At 47.4% G+C, this 23437-nt stretch overlaps 1 protein-coding gene across 1 annotated transcript in view; it reads left to right on the top strand.

The window, feature by feature from the left end:
- Positions 1-23437, top strand: part of LOC147117386 (uncharacterized) — a 441284-nt gene that overhangs the window by 8363 nt on the left and 409484 nt on the right. Inside the window, exons 3-4 of the mRNA XM_085988353.1 lie at positions 19878-19898; positions 20060-20119. Of these exons, the coding sequence (XP_085844479.1) occupies positions 19878-19898; positions 20060-20119 (81 nt within the window). The remainder of the gene's footprint in view (positions 1-19877; positions 19899-20059; positions 20120-23437) is intronic.

Below are 23437 nucleotides of genomic sequence, written 5' to 3'. Positions count from 1 at the left end.
CCGACATACTTACCTGATGTGATAGCCGCTCTCCGGGAACCTCGTTGAAAACCTGGTAAAATGCTAAATACATGGGAAAATGATTCTTAACTACCTTTTAATAAGCTTTTAGCTATCTAAATTGGCTGACCCGCCACTTGGTGTCAGGTCTGTTCAGGGATATAGATACTTGGGAAACTGACAAGGAGGCAGGTTTACAGTGGGATACCAACCCGCTGTCAATCTTTGTGACTTTGACAGTGGACCCACCTCCAAACCCGCACTCTGTGCCCGGTAAAATTCCAGCCTTTGTATCTGTCTTCAGAGTAGAAGACACAATAAACATTCCAGAAATAATGGGGAACCAAGGGTCTAGAGAGAATGAGGAACTTAAAGAAATCAATATAACTAAAGACATAGTACTGGAGAAATTAATGGGACTAAGTGGCGTCAAATCCCTTGGACCTGACGACCTGCATCCTAGGGTTTTAAAAAAGTTAGCTGCAGAGATAGTGGATACACTGGTATTAATCTTCCAGAATTCCCTAGATTCTAGAACAGTCCCCAAGGATTGGAAAGTAGCAAACATAACCCCGCTATTTAAGAAAGGAGGAAGAGAAAAAGCAGGGAACAATAGGCCAGTTAGCCTGACATCAGTAGTAGGCCAAATGCTAGAATCCATTATTAGGGACGTGGTAACAAGGCACTTAGAAAATCGTAATATGATTAAGCAGAGTCAACATGGTTTTATGAAAGGGAAATCATGTTTGACAAATCTGTTAGAGTTTTTTGAAGATGTAACTAGTAGGATGGATGAGGGGGAAACCAGTGGATGTAGTGTATTTGGATTTTCAAAAAGCATTTGATAAGGTGCCACACAAGAGGTTATTACACAAAATTAGGATTCATGGGATTGGGGGGTAATATATTAGCATGGATTTAATATTGGTTAATGGACAGAAAACAGAGAGTAGGAATAAACGGGACTTTTTCAGGTTGGCAGGCTGTAACTAGCGGGGTACCGCAAGGATCAGTGCTTGGGCCTCAGCTATTCACAATCTATATTAATGACTTAGATGAAGGGATTGAGTGTAACGCATCCAAGTTTGCTGATGATACAACGTTAGTTGGGAAAGTAAGCTGTGAGGAGGACTCAAAGTGACTGCAGAGAGATATAGACAGGTTGACTGAGTGGGCAAGAACATGGCAAATGGAATACAATGGGGGAAGTGTGAAGTTATCCACTTTGGTAGGAAAAATAAAAATGCAGAATATTTTTGGACTGGTGAGAGACTGGGAAATGTTTGCATTCAGAGGGACCTGGGTGTCCTTGTACATGAATCACAGAAAGTTAACATGCAGGTACAGCAAGCAATTAGGAAAGCAAATGGTATTTTAGCTTTTTTTACAAAGGGGTTAGAGTATGAGAGTAAAGAAGTCTTACTACAATTATACAGGGCGTTGGTGAGACCACACCTGGAGTACTGTGTACAATTCTGATCTCATTATGTAAGGAAAGACATACTTGCCTTAAAGGGAGTGAAGCGAAGGTTCACTAGACTAGTTCCTGGGATGAGGGGATTGCCCTATGAGGAGAGATTGAGTAGACTGGGCCTATATTCCTTAGTGTTTAGAAGAATGAGAGGTGCTCTAATTGAAACATATAAATTTCTTAAGGAGCTTGACAGGGTTAATGCTGGGAAAATGTTTTCCCTGGCTGGGGAATCTAGAACACGTGGTCACAGTCTCAGAATAAGGAGTAGGCCATTTAGGACTGAGATGAGGAGAAATTTCTTCAATAAAAGGGTTGTGAACCTTTGGAATTCTCTACCCCAGGGAGCTGTGGATGCTCAGTCATTGAGTATATTCAAGACAGAGATCGATAACTTTTTGGGAACGAAGGGAATTAAGGGATATGGGGATAGTGCAGGAAAGTGGAAATGAGATAGAAGATCAGCCATGATCTTATTGAATGGTGGAGCAGGCTCGAAGAGCCAAATGGCCTACTCCAGCTCCTATTGCTTATATTCTTATGTAATCTTTATTTAAGAACAAAAATGGTCCCAGCACTGACACCCTTCCAATCCTCCTGCAATCCAAACAACACCCATTTACCCTAACTATCAACCAACTTTATATTCATGCTGCTACATTTCCTCTTGTACCGTATACCTGAATTTTCTAACAAGTCTCTTGTGAGACACCTACTTGAATGTCTGCTGACAATTCAGATACGCTATTTCCACTGCATTCCATTTATCTATACAATCAGTCATCTCTTCAAGAAACTCTATTAAATTTGTTAAACATGATTTTTCTTTAACAAATCCGTGCTGGCTGTCCTTCATTAACCTTTGCATTTCTAAATGCTCACTAATTTGATCTCAAATTATGAATTCTAAAAGTTTTCCCACACTGATAATAAACTGATTGGCCTATAGTTACTGTTGATTCTGTGCTTTCAAATGTAGTTATGCTGAATAACTGGACACAGACTACAGAATACTTAAACAGGTCTTTAGTAACTGAGGGTCAGGGCTGAACTGAAATACACTTTGCTCCACAGGGATTATATACCGGTGTGGTCACCACCCGTACTACAATGTACAGGAGCCATCAGAAAGTAGTCCATCACCTTAAGGTATCCTCTTAAGGTGGTACAGGTTACATACACTACAATTCCTCCCCTTTTAGCTTAACAGTGTACACCCCAATTTAAACATAACATGGATAACATATATACAACTTTCACACAAAACTGTTCAAAGATTCAGGCCTAGATTTTCAGTTGCTTGCGCCAGCAGTTAGCGCCTTAAGAGAAGTGATTTTCGGGCACTATGCGTGTAGCGCCTGGGCGCAGCGCAGTTTGCGCCCCGCCCCAAATTAAGTTGCCCGTTAGCGCCGGCCCGGATGCGCGCGCAGAAAATGACGTCACATCCTCGTGCAACGCCCTTTGGCCGCCCCGAATCCAAACTTCAGTCGGACCGCCCCATTGTGCGGCTGGCGTCCAGAGCGTTTGTAAAATGGAACGCTACACACCCTGGGGAGCGCAAATTAAAGGGCACCCCTCCTGCACTATAACAGGCAGTCTGCATGTGTTGTGTGGAAGGATCCAGTGTGTTGTTGTGAACGGTGTATTTATGTTTCCGGCCACCACCACCACCACCTCCTCCTCCTCCTCCTCCTCGTCCTCCTCCTCCTCCTCCTCCTCCTCGTCTCCCCCCCAGACTCTGCCTTTGAGAATAACACCCTTCCCCTTTAAGAGCTCACTGGCACCAGAGTGTCTGCCGTGCGCTGCGCCCGAGCTCGGGTGTTGCGCTCTGCACCGCCGGCTTAGCGCCTAAAGATAGTAGTGGAACGCCTCTTTTAGCGCTCCACCAACCTCTTAGGGCGAAGCCACTGAATTTCCGGCAACGGGGCGCTACTTTGGGGCGGGCGCTAACTTCGGGCGGGCGCTAACTTCGGGCGGGCGCTAAGGTTAGCGCCCCAAAACTGTCTATACTGAAAATCTAGCCCTCAGTCTCTGAGGAGGCCTCCTGATCCGGGCCGGATAACGCCTTTCAGGGGTCTTTGGTTCTCGTTGCTGGGGTGACTCATCCATTTGATCTCCTATGGATTGAACATCATCATGTACGTTCGAGTCTGAGGTAGATGCTACAGGCTCAATAACTTCTTCAACTGGTGTCTCTGCCGTAGACATGGGGTCGACCCTTGTTCTCGATTCCACAAGTTGGTCAGCATGACGTCGTATTACGTTCTCACCAACGTCTACCGTGTACATCAAGGGTCCTTGTCAGGCACGAATTGTTCCGGATTGCCATTTATCATTCCTATAGTCCCTGGCCAACACTGGTTGTCCTATTTCGAAACTCCGAGTGGCCTTGTTATTTACGTGCTGGAATTGCTTGTTTTCGACTTCCCTACGCACATTGGGTTTTAACAAATCCAACCGGGACCGCAACCTCCTGTTATAGAACATTATGGCAGGGCTTTGATTTGTCATTGCATGCGTGGCGTTTCGATATGCCATCAGGAAATTGTCCACCTTGTGTTGTAGTGGAATATGGTCTTCGCTCATGGCCTTTATCGCCTTTTTGAACGTTTGTACAAATCTCTCGGCCAACCCATTGGTAGCCGGATGATATGGGGCAGATGTATAGTGTTTCACCCCATTCTTTTTCATGAATTTCTGGAATTCTTCTGACACGAACTGTGGTCCGTTGTCTGAACATATTTGTTCCGGCAACCCATTCCTTGCAAATATGGTTCTTAGAACTGCAATTGTCTTTTCAGAGGTAGTGGTCGACATCTTAATCACTTCTGGCCATTTAGAATATGCGTCTACCGCTGTCAAAAACATGGAATCCATGAATGGACCTGCAAAGTCGATATTGCACACATTGCCATGGGGTTGAAGGCCATTCCCACGGATGCAGCGGTGCAATTGGAGGTGTGTTTTGAACTTTTTGGCACCCTGAGCAGCTTTTAGTCAGATCCTCTATTTGTTTGTCGATACCTGGCCACCACACATAAGCCCTAGCAAGGCTTTTCATCTTGACTCCCCCCAGATGATCTTCATGCAGTTCCTTCAGAACTCTCTCCCTTAATTTAGGAGGAATAATCACCCTTGTTCCATACATCAATGTTCCTTGACAGACGGACAGCTGTTCTCATCTGGCTGAGAATGCAGGTAACAGTGGTTCGCCATGTGCTGGCCATCCCTTCACTGTCAAGTCGTAGACCCGAGGCAGTGTCGGGTCATTTCGGGTCTCTCTCTCAATACTCGCATTGGTGACTGGTAAGCATTCGATGATGGTCGAGTGAAATATCTCGACAGGGTCAACTGCCGGTGCCTCTTCCGCTGTAGGTAGTGGCAGGCGCGACAGCCCATCAGCATTACCATGTTGCTTTGTACCTTTGAATTCGATATCATATTGATGTGCCCCTAGGAAAAGGGACCATCTCTGAAGCCTCTGCGCCGTCATAACCGGAACACCCTTCTTAGGGTTAAAAATGGAAACCAACGGCTGGTGATCTGTCAGCAGCGTAAACTTTTGGCCTTGCAGGTAATGGTTAAATTTCTTAACTCCCCACACGAGGCTGAGAGCCTTCCTATCTATCTGAGCATAGTTGCGCTCTGCGGAGGTCAATGATCTGGATGCGAACGCAACTGGCCTTTCCAAGCCATTTGGCAACTTATGTGAGAGCACTGCCCCGATACCATATGGAGAAACATCACAAGCTAAGCGAATAGGCAGCGTTGGGTTAAAGTGAGCCAACACTTCCTTAGAGGTGATCAGTGCCTTGCTTTTTTGAAAAGCCCGCTTACAGTCCTCGCTCCACTTCCATGGTACTCCCATTTGCAAAAGAGCGTTCAGCGGGTGTAGCACCGTGGATAAATTTGGAAGAAACTTGTGGTAATAGTTAATCAACCCAAGGAACGACATCAACTGGGATACATTTTCCGGAGCAGGAGCTTTCACAACAGCTTCGATCTTGTCAGGTGACTTATGAAGCCCCTCCTGGTCAATGACGTGGCCGCAGTACGAGATTCGCTTCTGAAAGAACTCACATTTCTGGCGATTAACTCTGAGTCCATATTCTTTCAATCTGGTGAGCACCTGCTCCAAATTCGCGAGGTGTTCCTTATCATCATCTCCTGTAATCAGAATGTCATCCAGGTAGCATTGAGTGCCTGGAATTCCCTGCAATACCTGCTCCATGGCCCTTTGCCAAATCGCTGGAGCCGATGCCACTCCAAAAACCAGTCTATTATACCGATATAAGCCCTTATGTGTGTTGATCGTGAGATACTGGCGTGACGCTTCATCAACTTCCATCTGTAGGTACGCCTGCGCCAGGTCTATCTTGGTGAAGTGTTTCCCACCAGACAGCGAAGCGAAGATATCCTCAATCCGCAGAAGCGGATATTGCACCGTGTGAAGAACCGGATTAACAGTGATCTTGAAATCGCCACAGATGCGAACCTTCCCAGGTTCCCCCGGCTTGTTGCTCAACGAACGCTTCATGACGGGAACAATGGGTGTGGCCCATTCGCTCCAGTCCACCTTTGACAGTACTCCTGAACGTTCTAGCCCTTCCAGCTCTGCTTCCACAGCAGGTCGTATCGCATAAGGTATCGGTCTGGCTTTGAAAAATTTTGGGTTTGCATGTTCTTCAACCTTGATGTTTGCCGCAATTCCTTTCAGTGTTCCCAGTCCCTGTTGGAACACCTCCTTAGCATCGTCCAATATTTTGGACAGTCGTTTAGGTTTGACGTCGTCCTCTTTACAGGAATCTACAGTTAGTGCTTGTAAGGAATGCCAGTCCACATTTATTCTCCGGATCCCTCAGGGGAATGTGTGAGAATAACCTTTTGTAATCTTGCTTATTCATGACCGTCAATGCCGATCCAGTGTCCAATTCCATCTTCACTTGGACTCCTGCTATCCGAAGCATGACCCAGATAGTTTGGTGGTCTGCTGTGTTACCCACATTATGCATTTTTAGACAACCCAGTTCCTTACTGCTGGAGTCTGAATCCGTCTTCTGTTCATCCGAACTGTTCTCTGTCACCTTGTGTACTTTTTTGTACTTCTCCTGCGGCGACGTTTTGCTGCTGGTCTTCTTTCCTGACCAGCATACTCTCGCTATATGACCAAGTTTGCCACATTGCCTGCATTCTTTATCTTTGAACCAGCACTGGTTCTGGTCATGCGTTGTCCTTCCGCAACGATAGCACTTTACTACGCCCAATGCCATTTCATTGGTGCTGAATTCCAATGGCCTTTGCTGCATTTCTGCAGTGCCTCGTGCTGCTGCCTTGTGCGATGCTGCAATGCTGAAAGCTTTGTCCAGCGTAAGATCCTTTTCCTCTAGCAGTCGCCTCTGGGTTCCTTCCCTTAGTAGCCCACACACAAACTTATCTCTCAGAGCGTCTGCTAGTCCTGTACCGAACTGACAGTACTTTGATAACTTGCGCAGTTCGATTAAGAATTCAGCGTTGCTTTCCTCTTTACGTTGAATTCTTTTGTAAAATTTAAATCGTTCCGCTATCAGCAGCGGCGTGGGGTTTAAATGCTCTTGCAGGATAGTAACAATATCCGCGAAACTCTTTCCTACCGGTTTATCTGGTGTTACAAGGTGCCTTAATAACCCGTACGTATTCGCAACCATCGAGTTTAATAGGGTTAGTGCTTTCTTATCCACCGGTACCTCATTCGCTGTACAGTAAACTTCAACGCGTTCCACATAAGTGGCCCAATCTTCCACATCGCTATCAAAAGCAGTGATGTTACCCGTTTTTGGCATCCTTGTTGAGTTTCCTTTATTTTATTTTATTTTTCAAAATGGCGGCTTCCCGCGCTTGGCAGCTTTTCCCGCGCTTGTCTTCTTCCCCCGCCGACTAAAAATGGCGATTACCGCGCTGTTGCCGTTTTCGCCTCCCAGCGGTCCTTTATTTCCCCCGACGCTGCTGCTCTTGTTCCCCGCCGCTCCCGCGGTCCTCGTGGACATCAACGCTTTTCTGGCTGCTGCGCGTCTCTGCCCCGATTGCAGTCCGGCCCTTGACACCGGCTGCGGTCGTGTTCTCCGCCCTTTTCTTCATTTTCCCTCCCCTTCTCCCACTGACAACTCGGCCGACTTCCCCTCCGTGCCGCTCGATCGGGCTTACCCGTCGCTGTCGTAGAAGGGATGATCACTGCCTGTTGCTGATGGTGGACTTCGTGGCCAGCAAACCAACCTGGGTTCCCGATGGCCTCCCGTGCGATGCAGTGCTCAGCAGGATGTTGAGGGCGGATGCCCCTTTTCGACGCCCGTTCTGAGGACGAAGCTTCCTTGGATGCAAAACTGCCGCTAGGTACGATCAGACTCATCGCCACTGTTGATTCTGTGCTTTCAAATGTAGTTATGCTGAATAACTGGACACAGACTACAGAATACTTAAACAGGTCTTTAGTAACTGAGGGTCAGGGCTGAACTGAAATACACTTTGCTCCACAGGGTTTATATACCGGTGTGGTCACCACCGGCACTACAATGTACAGGAGCCATCAGAAAGTAGTCCATCACCTTAAGGTATCCTCTTAAGGTGGTACAGGTTACATACACTACAGTTACTCGACCCTCCTTCTTTCCCTTCTTGAACAATGGTTTTTACATTGGCTACTCTGCAGTTCATAGCAGTTTGCATATTTAAGGAGGAATAAACAGTTATAGGTCTCTGCAATCTCCTCTCTGACTTCTCTCAACAGCTTGGGTTGCACGTCATCCACCTTGAGTTCTAATTTTATTTTTAGCACCAATTCCTTTTCTACAAATATCCTCTAACAATGGTCCATATCCTCTTTTAATACACTTACATTCTCACTTCCACCATCATTTAAAAGAGAATTCAGGAGAAACTTCTTTACCCAGAGAGTGGTTAGAATGTGGAACTCGCTGCTACAAGGAGTAGTTGAGGCAACTAGCTTAGATGCATTTAAGGGGAAGTTAGAGAAGCGCATGAGGGAGAAAGGAATAGAAAGATATGTTGATGGGATTAGGTGAAGAAGGGTGGAAGGAGGCTTGTGAGGAGCATAAATACAGTTGGGCTGAATGGCCTGTTTCTGTGCTGTAAATACTATGGCCTAGAAATTCAGTTGCCTTAGCGCCGCTTTTGAGGCGCTAGAGGGACTAGCGCCAGAGTTATGGCCAGTTTAAAAATTCCCTGGGGCCCTAAATCGGCGTTGCACCGGTAGCGCTGCGCCGGCACCGATGACGTCATCGGTGTGCGCAGCGTCCCGGTTGCCATGCCGACGGGCCCTAGCGCCGAAATTCAGTTGCGGCCGCCTCGCCCGTGGCAGCCGCAACTAAGACTCTGGCAACAGAGTCTTGCATGAGTTTGCGCCGGCGCATTAAAGGCCCCGCGGCGGCCGGCCGCTTTCCCGCCGGCCGCCTGCCCGCAGCTCCCTCCCCGGACTTCTCCCCCCCACCCCCCGGAACAGATGCAAGCCCGGCACTTGTCCGAGGTGCCGGGCTCATTTTTAGACAGATTTGCGCGGGCCGCGGCCGGGTGCAGGCAGCTCCTCCTTAATGGAAGGAGGAGGCCTGCACTTCCCGAGCCTGCCGCACCGCATCGGGTGCCGCAGCGCCGGAACTGCGGCGCGAAACGGCAGTTAGCGCCGATTTACCGCCGCAAAGACCCTTCAGTAGCGCCGGCAGCCGTTTGGGCGCGGCCCTGCTGAATTTTTGGTGCGCGCAGGGGGACTTAGCGTCGGCACTAACTTCCGGCGCTAAAGCCCTCGCTGCGCCAAAACCGAATTTCTAGGCCTACTTCTTTCCTTGTTGTTGAAACATATTGGCCTAGAAATTCGGTTTTGGCGCAGCGAGGGCTTTAGCGCCGGAAGTTAGTGCCGGCGCTAAGTCCCCCTGCGCGCGCCAAAAATTCAGTAGCGCCGCGCCCAAACGGCTGCCGGCGCTACTGAGGGGTCTCAGCGCCTCAAAACTGGCGCCACGCGCCGCATTGCGGCGCTATTCCGGCGCTGCGGCGCCCGCTGCGGTGCGGCAGGCTCGGGAAGTGCAGGCCTCCTCCTTCCGTTAAGGAGGAGCTGCCTGCACCCGGCCGCGGCCCGCGATAATCTTTTAAAAAATGAGCCCGGCACCTCGGACAAGTGCCGGGCTTGCTTCTGTTCCGGGGGGGGTGGGGGGAAGTCCGGGGAGGGAGCTGCGGCCAGGCGGCCGGCGGGAAAGCGGCCGGCCGCCGCGGGGCCTTTAATGCGCCGGCGCAAAGCTCTGTAAGGCACCTCTGCCAGAACGTTGCTTGCGGCTGCCACGGGCGAGGCGGCCGCAACTCGATTTCCGAGTTCGGGCGGGTTACCATGGCAACCGGGACGCTGCGCACACCGATGACGTCATCGGTGCCGGCGCAGCGCTACCGGCCTAACGCCGATTTAGGGCCCCTGTCAATTTCTAAACTGGCCATAACTTCGGCGCTAGGCCCTCTAGCGCCTCAAAAGCGGCGCTAAGGCCAGTGAATTTCTAGGCCATTGATCTAGGAAGCAGTCTGGATGCATTCTAAAAGTGTTCCCCACTTTCACCACATGTATTACCTTTAATCCAGCTGATCTTGGAATGGTTAAAATTATCCAGTATCATTGTCCTGTTGTTCTTACATATCTCTTCAAAAGGTTGCACTCCACTTTTTGGTGGCCTGTAATGCACACCAAGATTTGTACCTTTCCCTTCCTATGTCTTAATTCTATTCATATGGATCCTGTCTTAATACAACCCCCTAGTATATCCTTGCTTTCTAGTGCTGTGATAAAATCCTTCACTAACACAGCCACTCCACTGCCATTTTTTCCCCCTCCCTGCCTCTCTTGTGAAAATGTTATAGCCACGAATATTAAGTTCAAAGTCCTGTCCAAATCTAAGGGATGCTTCCATAAAACTAAAACAAAAAAGGTGACTCTACCGTGGCTAACAAGGGTAATTAGGGATAGCATAAGATCCAAGGAGAGACATATAAATTGGCCAGAAAAAGCAGCAAACCTGAGGATTGGGAGCAGTTTAGGATTCAGCAAAGGAGGACAAAGGGATTAATTAAGAGGGGGAAAATAGAGTATGAGAGTAAGCTTGCATAGAACATAAAAACTGACTGTAAAAGCTTCGATAGATATGTGAAGAGAAAAAGATTGGTGAAATCAAGCGTAGGTCCCTTGCAGTCAGAATCAGGGGAATTTATAATGGGAAACAAAGAAATGGCAGCCCAATTAAATACATACTTTGGTTCTGTCTTCACAAAGGAGGACACAGATAACCTCCCAGAGATGTCGGGGAACATAGGGTCTAATGAGATGGAGGAACTGAATGAAATCAGTATTTGTAGGGAAAGGGTGTAGGGAAATTGACGGGATTAAAGGCCGATAAATCCCCAGGGCCTGATAATCTACATCCTAGGGTACTTAAGGAAGTGGCCCTGGAAATAGTAGATGCATTGCTGGTCATCTTCCAAAATTCTATAGACTCTGGAACAGTTCCCATGGATTGGAGGGTAGCTAATGTAACCCCACTATTCAAAAAGATGGTAGAGAGAAAACGGGGAATTATAGACCGGTAAGCCTGACATCGGTAGTGGGGAAAATGCTAGAGTCCATTATAAAAGATGTAATAGCAGAGCACTTGGAAAACAGTGACAGGATCAGACAAAGTCAACATGGATTTACAAAAGGCAAATTGTGCTTGACTAATCTACTGGAATTCTTTGAGGATGTAACTGGTAGAATAGATAAGGGAGAACCAGTGGATGTAGTGTATTTGGACTTTCAGAAGGCTTTTGATAAGGTCCCGCATAAGAGATTAGCCTGCAAAGTTAAAGCACATAGGATTGGGGGTAAGGTACTGACTTGGATAGAGAACTGGTTGGCACACAAGAAGCAAAGTGTTGGAATAAATGGGTCTTTTTCCGAGTGGCAGGCAGTGACTAGTGGGGTACCGCAGGAATCGGTGCTAGGACCCCAGTTATTCACAATATATATAAATGATCCAGACGAGGGAACTAGATGTAATATCTCCAAGTTTGCAGACAACACAAAGCTGGGTGGGCGTGTGTGCTGTGAGGAGGATGCAGAGAAACCCCAGTATGATTTGGACAGGTTGGGTGATTGGGCAGATGCATGGCAGATACAGTATAATGTGGATAAATGCGAGGTTATCCACTTTGGTGGCAAAAACAGGAAGGCAGATTATTATCTGAACGGCAATAGATTGGGAAAAGGGGAAGTGCAACGAGACCTGGGTATCCTTGTGCATCAGTCGCTGAAGGTTAGCATGCAGGTGCAGCAGGCGGTTAAGAAGGCAAATGGTATGTTGGCCTTCGTAGCAAGAGGATTCGAGTACAGGAGCAAGGATGTCTTGCTGCAGTTGTACAGGGCCTTGGTGAGACCACACCTTTAGTATTGTGTGCAGTTTTGGTCGCCTTATCTGAGGTAGGATGTTCTTGCCATGGAGGGAACGCAGCGAAGATTCACCAGACTGATACCTGGGATGGCAGGAATGACGTATGAGGAGAGATTGGGTCGATTAGGCTTGTATTCGCTAGAGTTTAGAAAAATGAGAGGGGATCTCATTGAAACTTATAAAATTCTAACAGGACTAGACAGACTAGATGCAGGAAGGATGTTCCCGATGGCGGGGGAGTCCAGAACCAGGGGTCACAATCTAAGGATAAGGAGTAAGCCATTTAGGACTGAGATGAGGAGGAATTTCTTCACCCAGAGAGTAGTGAACCTGTAGCATTCTCTACCACAGAAGGCTGTTGAGGCCAATTCATTAAATATATTCAAGAAGGAGTTAGATATATTTCTTAAGGCTAAAGGGATCAAGGGATATAGGGAGAAAGCAGGGACAGGGTACTGAATTTGGATGATCAGCCATGATCTCATTAAATGGCGGAACAGGCTCGACGGGCCAAATGGCCTACTCCTGCTCCTATCTTCTATGTATCTATATTTCTATATTACAGCTGCTATATTATTGCCCTCCATGAATATTAATGCTTCTAAATTTCCAGTTTTATTTTGAATGTTTTGTGCAAACATACCACTCAATTCTGACTTCAGATTTTTTGAATGTTGACACTTATTCAGGGCAATAAGAAAAGTAGGCAAAGGCTCACTGCAGAAATGCTAAGTACTGTCGGTCTGGTTTCTCCCATTCTCATTCCAGTGTATTCTCTTCCATTCTTGAGCTATTTTACTCAACTTTTGACTTCCTAATATCCTTTCACAGCTTGACTGAGATGACAACTGCATACATACAGCCTCTTGCAAATCTTTGCAGTTTTAGCGGCCTAATTCCTGTACTCATTGGGGTCAATTTTAACTCAGGTGCGGGGAATTGTCGGGTTCCCCGAATTTAGTGTTTCCCACACGAATCTGAATGGGCCTGTGAGATTGATGCAATTTTCACTCAATTGGCCAATTGATTTCCAACGTGTGCAGGAGGAAGCGCCTGAGATGCCAGACTCCTCAGAGGAATCTGCAACCTTTGAGGGCGCAGCGTCAGCAGAAATAGGCGCACCCAGCACCAGCGCAGACACTCACACCTCGGTGGGACCTTCAGGACATAGAGTAGAGTTGTCACCTGGTGTATCACAGCTCACAAGTGAGCATCAGCAGATTGTGGAGACAGGGACAGCAGTGGAGAGTCCTCGTCGGAGGGCGCAGGACTCTGCCAGCTCGGCTCAGCTGCATGTCGACCCCCTGCCTCTGGGTCCACCCGTAAGATCAGAGGTGATGAAACTCCATGCACAGATGCAGGAGTCTCTGGCAGGTTTTGTCTCCAGGGTCGCTGCGAGTGTGGAGCGAATGGAGGAATCCATAACGAACTTGAGCAGAGCCTTTGTGGAGTCAGTGGCGCATGAACGCATCAACACGGAAAGGATGGCTACCTACGTGGAAATGATTGCTGCCTCCATGGTAAGGCTGGCTACCGTAGAGGAGAGGATGGCTACGGTAGAGGAGAGGAGGGCTATGGTAGAGGAGAGGTGGGCTACGGCCATGGAGGAGGTTAGTCACCAGGGTATGGAAAACATGGTGAGTGTTCAGAATAGAATGACATCTCTTGAGGAGCGATGGGCATCTATTGAACAGAGAAACCAGACCTTCATGGAAGTCCTTCTAAGTAGGACTGCCATTGCAGATATGGGTCCCCATGGCCCCCCTGATGTGCAGCAAGGTGCTCTCAAGCCACTTGCAGGCACTGAGTGGGACCTGACCCATGAGGGGGAGGTTGGTGGCAGACCTCAAGGAAGTGGGGGCTCCTCTCCAAGCGCTCACACTTCCATGCCACTGCAGGGCCCTCGGTCAGAGCCCCGCCAGAGTCCATACCCAACTGAGATAGACGTCTCAACTCCTGCACAGCCGCAGGAGCAGCAGACTGCTGACGAGCCCTCACAGGCTCGCCACCCCAGAGGACGCCCGCCAAAGGTGTCGAGACAGGAGCAGCAGGAAAGTGAGCAAGGAGCACGCATAAGAGGAAAATAAAGCACAAATAGTCACAAGGGTAGTCACTTGGGTGGAATGTTGTGTATTTTGTAAAAATGCCATCAGTTGTTTGTTTTGCATAAAATTCTGATGGCAACTGCTGCAGTTCTGGCGTGTGTCATTTTGCGAATGGGGCTTTCACATTGAGGGCTTAGGATTACTTGCAGTTGTCACGATGCTGGTCAAGTAGCTCGGAATCCGCAGGGTTTGGCCATTGTCGATGCTCAAGTAAGAAGCTGCGAGGCAAAAGAGTTTGATTTACTAGGCTAAGCAAATCTGGCCAGGATGAGTGCGTTCCTTGCATCCCGGGCAGCAATGTTCTCGCGTAATGCTGCCGCTGGTTGATGGGCCTCTGCAGGATGCTCGTTCTCGCCCTCCTCGCCCTCATCCTCCTCCTCCTCATCATCATCATCATCATCACCTGAGGAGGGTATGTGAGGAGCCACTTGATCCTCAGGAATCTGTAAGCCACGATGCTGTGCCATGTTGTGGAGTGCACAGCAAACCACGACGATTCTGGAGACCCTGGCTGCTGAATACTGTAGGGCTCCATCTGATCTATCCAGGCATCTGAAGTGCATCTTCAGCAAGCCGATGGTTTGCTTGATTACGGATCTAGTGGAAATGTGGCTGGAGTTGTAGCGCTCCTCAGCTTCGTTGGCTGGCTTCCTCAATGGCGTCATTAGCCAAGTCCTCAGGGGATAGCCCTTGTCTCCAAGCAGCCATCCGTGAAGTTGGTCTGGCGGCCTGAATAGCGGAGGCACACTAGACTGGCGCAGTATGAAGGAGTCATGGCAACTGCCAGGGTACTTGGCACAAACATGTAAAATCTCCTTGTGGTCACATACCAGCTGCACGTTGAGGGAGTGGAAGCCCTTGCGGTTGACAAAAATACCTGGATTGTGATGGGGTGCCCTAAGGGCCACATGTGTGCAGTCAATGATGCCCTGCACCCTTGGAAAGCCTGCCAGATGAGTTAATCCAAGCGCTCGCGCCCTCACATTTGCGCGATCCCTGGTGAAATGGATGTGATTGTGCGCGAGGGCAAAGAGGGCATCGGTTACCTGCGTGATGCAAGTGTGAGCGGCCGACTGGGAGATGCCGCTGATGTCTGCTGCTGATCCCTGGAATGAGCCTGAGGCAAAAAAGTTGAGTGCAGTGGTGACTTTGATGGCCACTGGTAAGGAGTGTCCACCTGGTCCTCTGGGCAGCAGGTCTTGCTGTATCATTGTGCAGCTGTCATTCGGAGCCGCCTTTGGCACTGCTGCTCAGCCATGTGGAGGTAGCTGACCCTGTGTCTGTAGACCCTGTTTGGGGGGTATCTCCTGCGCCGACGGGCTTCCATACGCTGGCCCCTTCTGGCCTGTGCTGCCTCAGGTGGGTGAGCAGCAGCCTGTCACTCCTGCTCCTGCTGCTGCTGCTGTTGCTGGTGCTGCTGTTGTTCCTGGTTCTGCTGCTGCTGCGCCTGGTGCTGGAGGTCCTCTAATGCCAAGAAGGGAAGGAAAAAAAGGCCTCCCATGCTTCTGGTAGATGCCTCAGTTGAGGAAGCACTGAGTGAGGGTGGCGAGAGGGGTTTCGCAGGAGGTCACACTGGAGAAGTGTGTGAGGCTCCAACCTTCCACAAGTGTGGTTAAGCCTGGTAAAAGTTGCCCCAGGCCTGAGACAACAAACTCCTGCCACCTGCAAATGATGACTGATCAAATCTCCTCTTTAATGGTTGACCTGCAGCTGATAGTCAGCAAGCCAATAGTGCTCATGCCAGGTTTCACAGGCGTGATCCCCACCAGGCGTGTTTTACGTGGGAAAAGGGTTAAACAGGCAAGGGCCTGTTAAAATGGGATTATAAAGGCCAATTAGTGCTGTTTAAGGGCCCTAAAGGCCAGTCCCGCCTGTTGCAGGCGAGACTGATTCGGGACCATCAGACACGCCTGGGTTAAAATGGCTAGGTGTCAGGAACCAGGCGGTGGGGGGTCCCAGGAGCCAGGCCGGGGGGTCCCGACCCCCCCAGGTTTTGCGATTTTAACCTCCCACACGCCTCAAAGCCCGCCTGAGTTAAAATTGAGCCCAATAATTATCTTTACTTGCCTTCATTGGGATGCTATGTTGAAGGGCCTATATATGTGCAAGTTGCTCCTTTTTCAGCAGTTCTGATGATATGTTTTCACCTGCAGTATTAACATGTCTTTTCTTTTTCAAGTGCCGACTGACATGCTGTGTGTTTAAAGCAATTTCTGTCTTTATTTCAGTTTTACAGAATTCAGAGTTTTTCATTTCATTTCTAGTTTAAATTTATTCCAATATTTGGTTCCATGTTTTGTGCCAACAATGTTGTTTCTTATCTTATTATATGCAGGCCATCCTTTCCATATAAAATTTTTTCTACCTGAGAAAGCTCCTCAGACACCCAGAACGGCAATTCCCCCTGCTCAATTTAATTAGTTATCCTGCTCATTCTTTTCATACCTGGTAGCACAAAGCAAATCATATCCCTTCACCATTTTACCCCTTGTCTTAAACTTAATCAGCATGCCTTTATATTTCTACTATAGTTCTTTCCATCATACAGTTTGTCCCTCACAGCTTATTCCTGGCATATTTATCTTCCCATCCCAATTGATTTATCATCTCTTGTTGTTGTATCCCTTACCCTTAGTGAATCTGGCCAGGTTTGGGTGGGACTCCGGGAGAATTTATTCAAATTAGGCCTGGCTGTTTAGATTGGCTGGGCCTTTATGCCCCCGGCCAACCCGGGTTCACCCTCCGCTTTTGTGATCGCATGCACCGTTCCCATCCTCCAATTAAAATTGGGGCCTTTATTTCTCCATTACAGATCTAGCCTCTCTTCAACTATCTTTGTTATGGAATTTTGTAGATTCCCAAGCTTCTTTTTATTATGAAAGTGTTTGAGATTGACTGGTCTGAATTGGCCTGAGATGAGTTGCTAAGGAATCTTTCACTTTTTAAAAACTCTAAAATAGATTTAATGTCAATTTTTTTGACTGCTCTCAATAGATTTTCAACTGATTGTGTAACTACAAACTTTGTGTACTGCATAGCAAATCACCTCTACATGGAAGAATTTGACTAACTGCTGGACATAGCCATGTAATAAGTTAACAACTGGCAGGCCTGCATAATGCTGCTGTGGCTTCTCATGCTGTGGCAGAGCTTCAGCACTGTGCTTAGTTATATAGGATGTCTGCTTACATTTTGCAAACATATGATATAGCAACTCGTGTTTCCAGACCAGACCTACTTTTAAAAGTTCTCAAATTTGCGCAAGCATCTGATTTATTAGTGAGATACATTAAATGTGGTCTTATGCACAATTTCACCCATGTAGATGAAATGGAATTAACATCAGCCACATTCTTCCTCATTAGTTTATTACTATGATGAGGAAACATATGAACAAAGATGTATGATAGCATTGTAATGCTGTTTAAATACTGTTATTAATATGAACAAACCTACTAAAGATCAACTAATAAGATCATTTCTCATTTAAGTTGGATCTTTTTAAGCCATCATTTCAGTCTTGACTTACTTAAGTACATTCTGCCCTCTTTCTCATTTCACTGTCTTGTTAATTATTCACACTAAAACGTAATCACCGTCTGCTCAGATAAGAGGGGTTGAAGTATACTTTTGCTGTTACTAGGGGCTGAATTTGTCACTTGAAATTGGGCAATATAGCAACAGAAAATGAAGAGAAGCAGGTCAGAGTGGCCACATTCCCGCCCACAGGTCCTGTCACATTTCCGCCCCTGCCATTGCTGGCAGGAATCGTCCTCCACCCGCCCCAGCAGGGAAGTTGGCTGGTGGTCCCATGTCTGCTCTGCTCCACTGGATGTAAATGACGGGGAGTGGACCAATTTCCATAATTACTGCCGTTGCCACCAACCAGCTCCAAGAACTGCCAGGAGAGGGGAGGTGGTACACCCTAGGGCAATGATGGGATTCCCACTCTGGCCATTGTTGGAGGGAGGGGGCCTTGGAGTGGACAGCTCACCTTCTCTTCAGGTCACTTACCTGAACCTGAACCGGAGCCCTTTCTAAAATATTGCAAAAATAAAATCTTTGGGGTGCTTCTGCCCCTTTTAAAGCAGACTTCTCCTTGTGGGATACCTGCTGCAGCACTACTGAATGTTCCTCAGCAGGCTCCCTTTATATGGCAGGGATATTGCCAGCAGCTCACCCAGCATAATCAATGAGCCTTGACCCAGGAAAATAGGTTACGGTGAAGACAGGGTCAGTGTGGTGGGTGGAAGTTGCACTCCGACCCTCCTCCAGTGGCAAATGCACACTGGAGGAAAGCCCAGCCCCTGGGTATTTACAGCACATTTTATAAACACTATTTAGTGTTTAAAAGCCATAGCTCCTTCTGGAGATCAGTTTTGCTTATGACCTTTTTTCTTTTGGTAAACCATATTAACTAGTTGTTAAAATACAAATTGTATTTAAAGAGTTTATTTACCACTGGTAAATTAGAATTTATTTTAAGAGTAATAGGCCTAGAAATTCAGTAAGGCCCCGCCAGCTCGCTTGCGCCCAAAAGTTAGCGCTGCGTGCGGAGCCAGTTGCGACCGTCAGAAATTCAGCTTTTGCGCCCCAAGTCGGAACCGGGCGCTATTCCAGGGTGTGCCCGCCCCCGCTTGGGGCGCTGAAACTGAATTTCAGCGCTGTAGGTGCCGCTGCGCCACCCGCTGCGGAGCGGCAGGCTGCGGTACTGCAGGCCTCCTCCTTCTCTTAAGGGGGAGGTGCCTGCAACGGGGAGATCACCGCTTGATAGTGCCGGCAAATGAGCCCGGCACCACGGAGAAGTGCCGGGCTCGCGGAAAGCAGCCGGCAATGCCGCGGGGGGGGGGGGGGGGCGGTGGTGGAGGAGGCCGGGGAAGGAGGTGCGGGCAGGCGGCCGCCGAAAAAGCGGCCGGCCGCACCTCCGCCTTAACTAGCGCCACTAAGGCTGCAGGACGGCCACGGTTGCAGAACGTTGTTTGCGGCCGCTGCGGAAGAGGCGGCCGCAACTAAATATGGGGGTCGGGCCGGTATCGGGGCGGAACCGGGGCACTGCGCACACTGATGACGTCATCGGTGCCGGCGCAGCGCTACCGGCTACCGCCGCCATTACCGCTGCGCTGAATATCAGCGCAAACTCCTCTATTGGCGCAGAAGCCCTCTTTGGGCGGTAACTGGGCGCAAAGCTGCGGGGCCTTACTGAATTTCTAGCCCACATACTTTAGCAGCTACAAAAGCATTTGATTTTACCTTTACCACTTCCTGTCAACTTAACCCTCAATATTCCCCCCACAACGTACTGAACATGAATGAGCTTTAAATTATGTTATGCATGAAATAAACAGGTTAATCTGTCCGCACAGCTGTGATGCTCAGTTCTCAATGTGCCATCAGCTCTGATGAAGGTAAGTAAGATGCCTTCGTCAGTAGCTGCTGCGTACCCACTGTTTTCTCCAATGGTGGAAGCCTAAATATATTTACATTGATGCCATTGCACTGGCAAAAGCTTAGCCCATGTACCCGCATGATTTCATAACTACTAAAGCGTAAATTATCTTGCTCAAATATTAGCAAATGACTGCTTTACATGTTTGTCTGAATTTCTTTGTCCACTATTTTAATGTAACCTGTTTATTTTATGTATAGTATAATTTAAAGACTTAAACCTTCACCATTTGCAGAACATCTGACAGAGTTAATCTAAAGGTTGATTATTATAAATATAAAACTGCCAAACAATATCTATAATTTGTAGTTGTATAAAGACTTGTATTACCCGGCATTACAAACTTTGGAGAATTACATACATTGCATACAATAACCAATGAAATCTATTTTTTTCCCCTTTTCCTTTAGCTGAACATTGCCAATCAATCGGTAAGTCTTTTATCAGTTTTACTGTTGCCCTATCTATAGGCGTATGCTCAAATGAGATTAACTTGAGTGTTAATTCATTCTTCAAATGTGAATATTGAGACTTTCCCACTTTAAGACACTAAGATACTATGGACACCTGTATTGTTTTTACTTCTATATAGTGTCCTAAACCTAAGCCATGTACATGTGAAAAGGGGGAAAGGGGAGAAGATGGAGCTCCTGTAAGTATTGTCAAAATCTTTGTTCCTGAATTTATTATCTTCTGAAGCATGGTGCCAGGTTGCACTTAATTGAACAGAAGCTGATTGCTGTTGGTATTAATTCTCCTTTCTGACCAACACCTAATGGAGGTGCAGAAAGTCAATGGATACTCCAGCTGCACAAATTGACATTTCATGAGAAGAAAACTCAGCTGTTCTTTAACATGTGGAACTTGCACAATGAGGAGAGAGGGACTTTTAAAAACAAATGGATGAACTTGGATAAAATAAAGGTCCAGTTACACTACCACTCTTGCATTGATGCAAAGCAGATTTGGCTGCGCAGTGGTGTGAAAGTGGCAGTGTAACTCTTCTGTCACATCCCTAACTGATTCCAAAATGCAGCAAAACCAAGCAATATAAAACACCTCGGGGCGGTTGTCTCACGCAGCTGGAGAATAACTCCAGAGGAGTGTGAAATTAGGTTTAAAAAGTGTCAGGTCTTCTAAAGACTCCATAAGTGCTTGTTTTTTATGGCTCTTTACAAACCATTAACCAGCACCACTGGGACTACAGAGGTTCAAGCAGAAAGCCCACCACCACCTTCTCAGGGAAACTAAGGGTGAGCAATAAATGTGGCCACGTCAACCACACCCCAGAACAAATAACAAAAGAATGGAATAGGCCATGTCCAGAATAAAGTTCTTTATACTCTGGCCCAGCAGTATGTTTTCATTCATTCTCAGCGCTGATATTACCCCCTTTGATGAACACAAAATTCAGCCAAAGAATATAAACTAAAGGAAAAGGATGAAAAGAAATCTGCTTGTTTGATCACTGGTTACATCTCCAGGGAGGATGTATGTGATCTGTTCCTTACATGCGCTAATATTCCAGTGTTAAACGGACATGTACAAGGGAAAGGCTGGATCGCTTACAGATGTTTTTCATTCACTATTAAAGTGACTGTGGGGTTTAGCTACAACCTGTTAATTAAAAGGAGGAGATTTGCCCACAGAGCGGACCTCAGGTGGCTGGCTGGCGGAATGCGCTGGCCGGCCGGCCGACTGATAGTCCCTGCGGGAGACCCAGTCCATTTTAAAGACTGGAGCTAATTAGCATTGGGCTGCTGTTGGAAATCAAGCACCCGGGGCAGCCCGCCTGCTCCGGTCCTGAAGAAGGTAGGTTCATGGAGGAACCCTGATTTCTGGTGGAGGTTGGCTGGAGCAGCAGCGTCCCACCTCTGGTATTGTGGAGCCTGGAGGAGCTATCCTGCTCTTCCCGGCCCCACAAAAATAAAGCCTAACTTAACTTTCGGGTTGTTTCCAGCCCAACCGGCAGTTGGCATCAGGGCCCTATTGACTCTTGGGCCGCCTACTTGGAGGACCCAAGCAAAATGGCGATGGCCACCACCATGACAATGAGGTGGTAAGTTCTTACACTTCATTTTCAGGTCACTTCAGCCCCATTGCTGCTGGGCGGGAGAATTCAGCCCAAAGATTTAATCACAGAAACTATACAGTATGGTGTGTGAATGACTTTCATTCACACTCACAATCTCATCCTTGTAAATCCCCATTTTTCTTTATCATTCTGTTTGCATTTTCTAAAATTATTTGAGGGTAAGGCTCCCTTTACTCTTTTCCTTATTTCCTGCACTCCTCCAGCCATGCACTAACACCAGCTGTGAGGGCGAGTCAGTGACCTGCTTCCAGGCCACCATTTATAACACTAAGGCAGGAGGGTTTTAGGGGCTCTCACAACTCAAACGACTGGGTGGGAAACAGATGTGAGTTACCTGTTGGACGTCAATCCAGAACAGAGACGGAGCTCCGGTCTCACGGGCACAGTTTGGATTCGAACCCTACACCTTCTGACTCAGACAGGAAGTCTACCACTAAGCTGGTTTCCACTAGGAGATATAGGAATATGATTCAAAACTGTATAGTATGGAGGAAAAGTTTGCTAATAATCTGGGGACATTGCAATGCTATCACATTCCTGTGTGATCTGAAATTTATCACACTGTGATAACATCACAACTGGAAATATTTCTCCTATTTGCTTTATGAATTCTGTTGTATTCAGGCAACTTACAGCAGTAGTTCCACACTTACATCCTGTTGTATGGAACTGAAAGGGCAAGAGAGTGGTTCTTTTGCATTGTAGCTGACACTGGGATCGATTTTAACCCAGAGCCGGTTTCAGATGGGTGGGGCGAGTGTGAAATGCACGCATTGCATGATTTCAGGCCCAGGTATTTTAACTCACGGGCCTCATTTAAATGCTGCCTGTCCAAATGGTTCCAAAGTTAACCGTTCCAGGTGGGATGAGGGCACGAAGTGGCTGCCGACAGGGGAGACCACAACTGTCCTTGTGGGGCCCAGAGGAGAACTTGCTCCTCTTCGCTCAACAAAGGACATTTTTTGACTTACCCGGAGGTGCTCTTTGTCCTTCCCACCAGCTGCCGATATGCGTCAGCCTGGTGGGGAAGCCACAGCGATTTCCCTGCTTATGCCCCAGTTAAAATGCCGTCAGGATCCTCGTACATCAATATTGATGAATTGCATCAATTCATGAGGCTGCTGCCTGCTTTTGGTGGGCGCCTCATCCACCTGGAGAACCCGGAGACAATGGGAAATGGCCGCGTTCTGAGCGGGCACATAACCTGCTCGGTTTTAACTGCCCACCTGCCTGGTTTCCACCGGGCGGGTAGGGTTAAAATCAACCCCATAATTTTGAAGCATTTTTTTGTTTCCTGTATGGCGTAGTGATAATTCTATCATGCACTGAATAGAAATCATTATGCTCTGGGATGATTATGTTATGTCCAGTTGCAAAGTAGGTCAGCCACATGCTATATTAAGTGCAAAATCAGATAGAACCAATTCTGGGAGACACAAGTATTAAGCTTGTGTGTATTTGTAAGAAGCATGCAGAAATAGAGGCACTGAACAATAAAGTACACACCTCAGTGTTTCATGATAAGAAGTAACATTACTTCTGGAGTTTAATGCTGTCACCAGCTCTTGCATTGATGAAGGAGGTAATATTTGACAGAGAGAGGGACAAATGAGTTAAATGACATATTGTGGAATATTAAAGGATCCTTCACATTCATAATAATTAAATAGGTTCCTTGGGGAAACCACAAAAACATGGGTGGGATAAGGATGGCCCATTAATTAAAGTGAAAGCAATTTGTCTGCATTGTACTTACTAGCTAGGATTGCACTGCTTATTTTAATTGGGACTATATTTTCTGCCTATTGCCTTTGAATTGGCAGGAAATCTGGGCTAGCGTACAAGTTAGATGTATGGTTTCTAGGATATTACGAT

Source organism: Somniosus microcephalus, chromosome 5 (assembly GCF_052327205.1).
Source record: "Somniosus microcephalus isolate GS21.2 chromosome 5, FLI_Smic_1.0, whole genome shotgun sequence".
In the NCBI taxonomy this organism is placed as follows: domain Eukaryota; kingdom Metazoa; phylum Chordata; class Chondrichthyes; order Squaliformes; family Somniosidae; genus Somniosus; species Somniosus microcephalus.
Note: the sequence above shows the minus strand (reverse complement) of the source record. Positions and strands in the feature narration are given on the sequence as shown.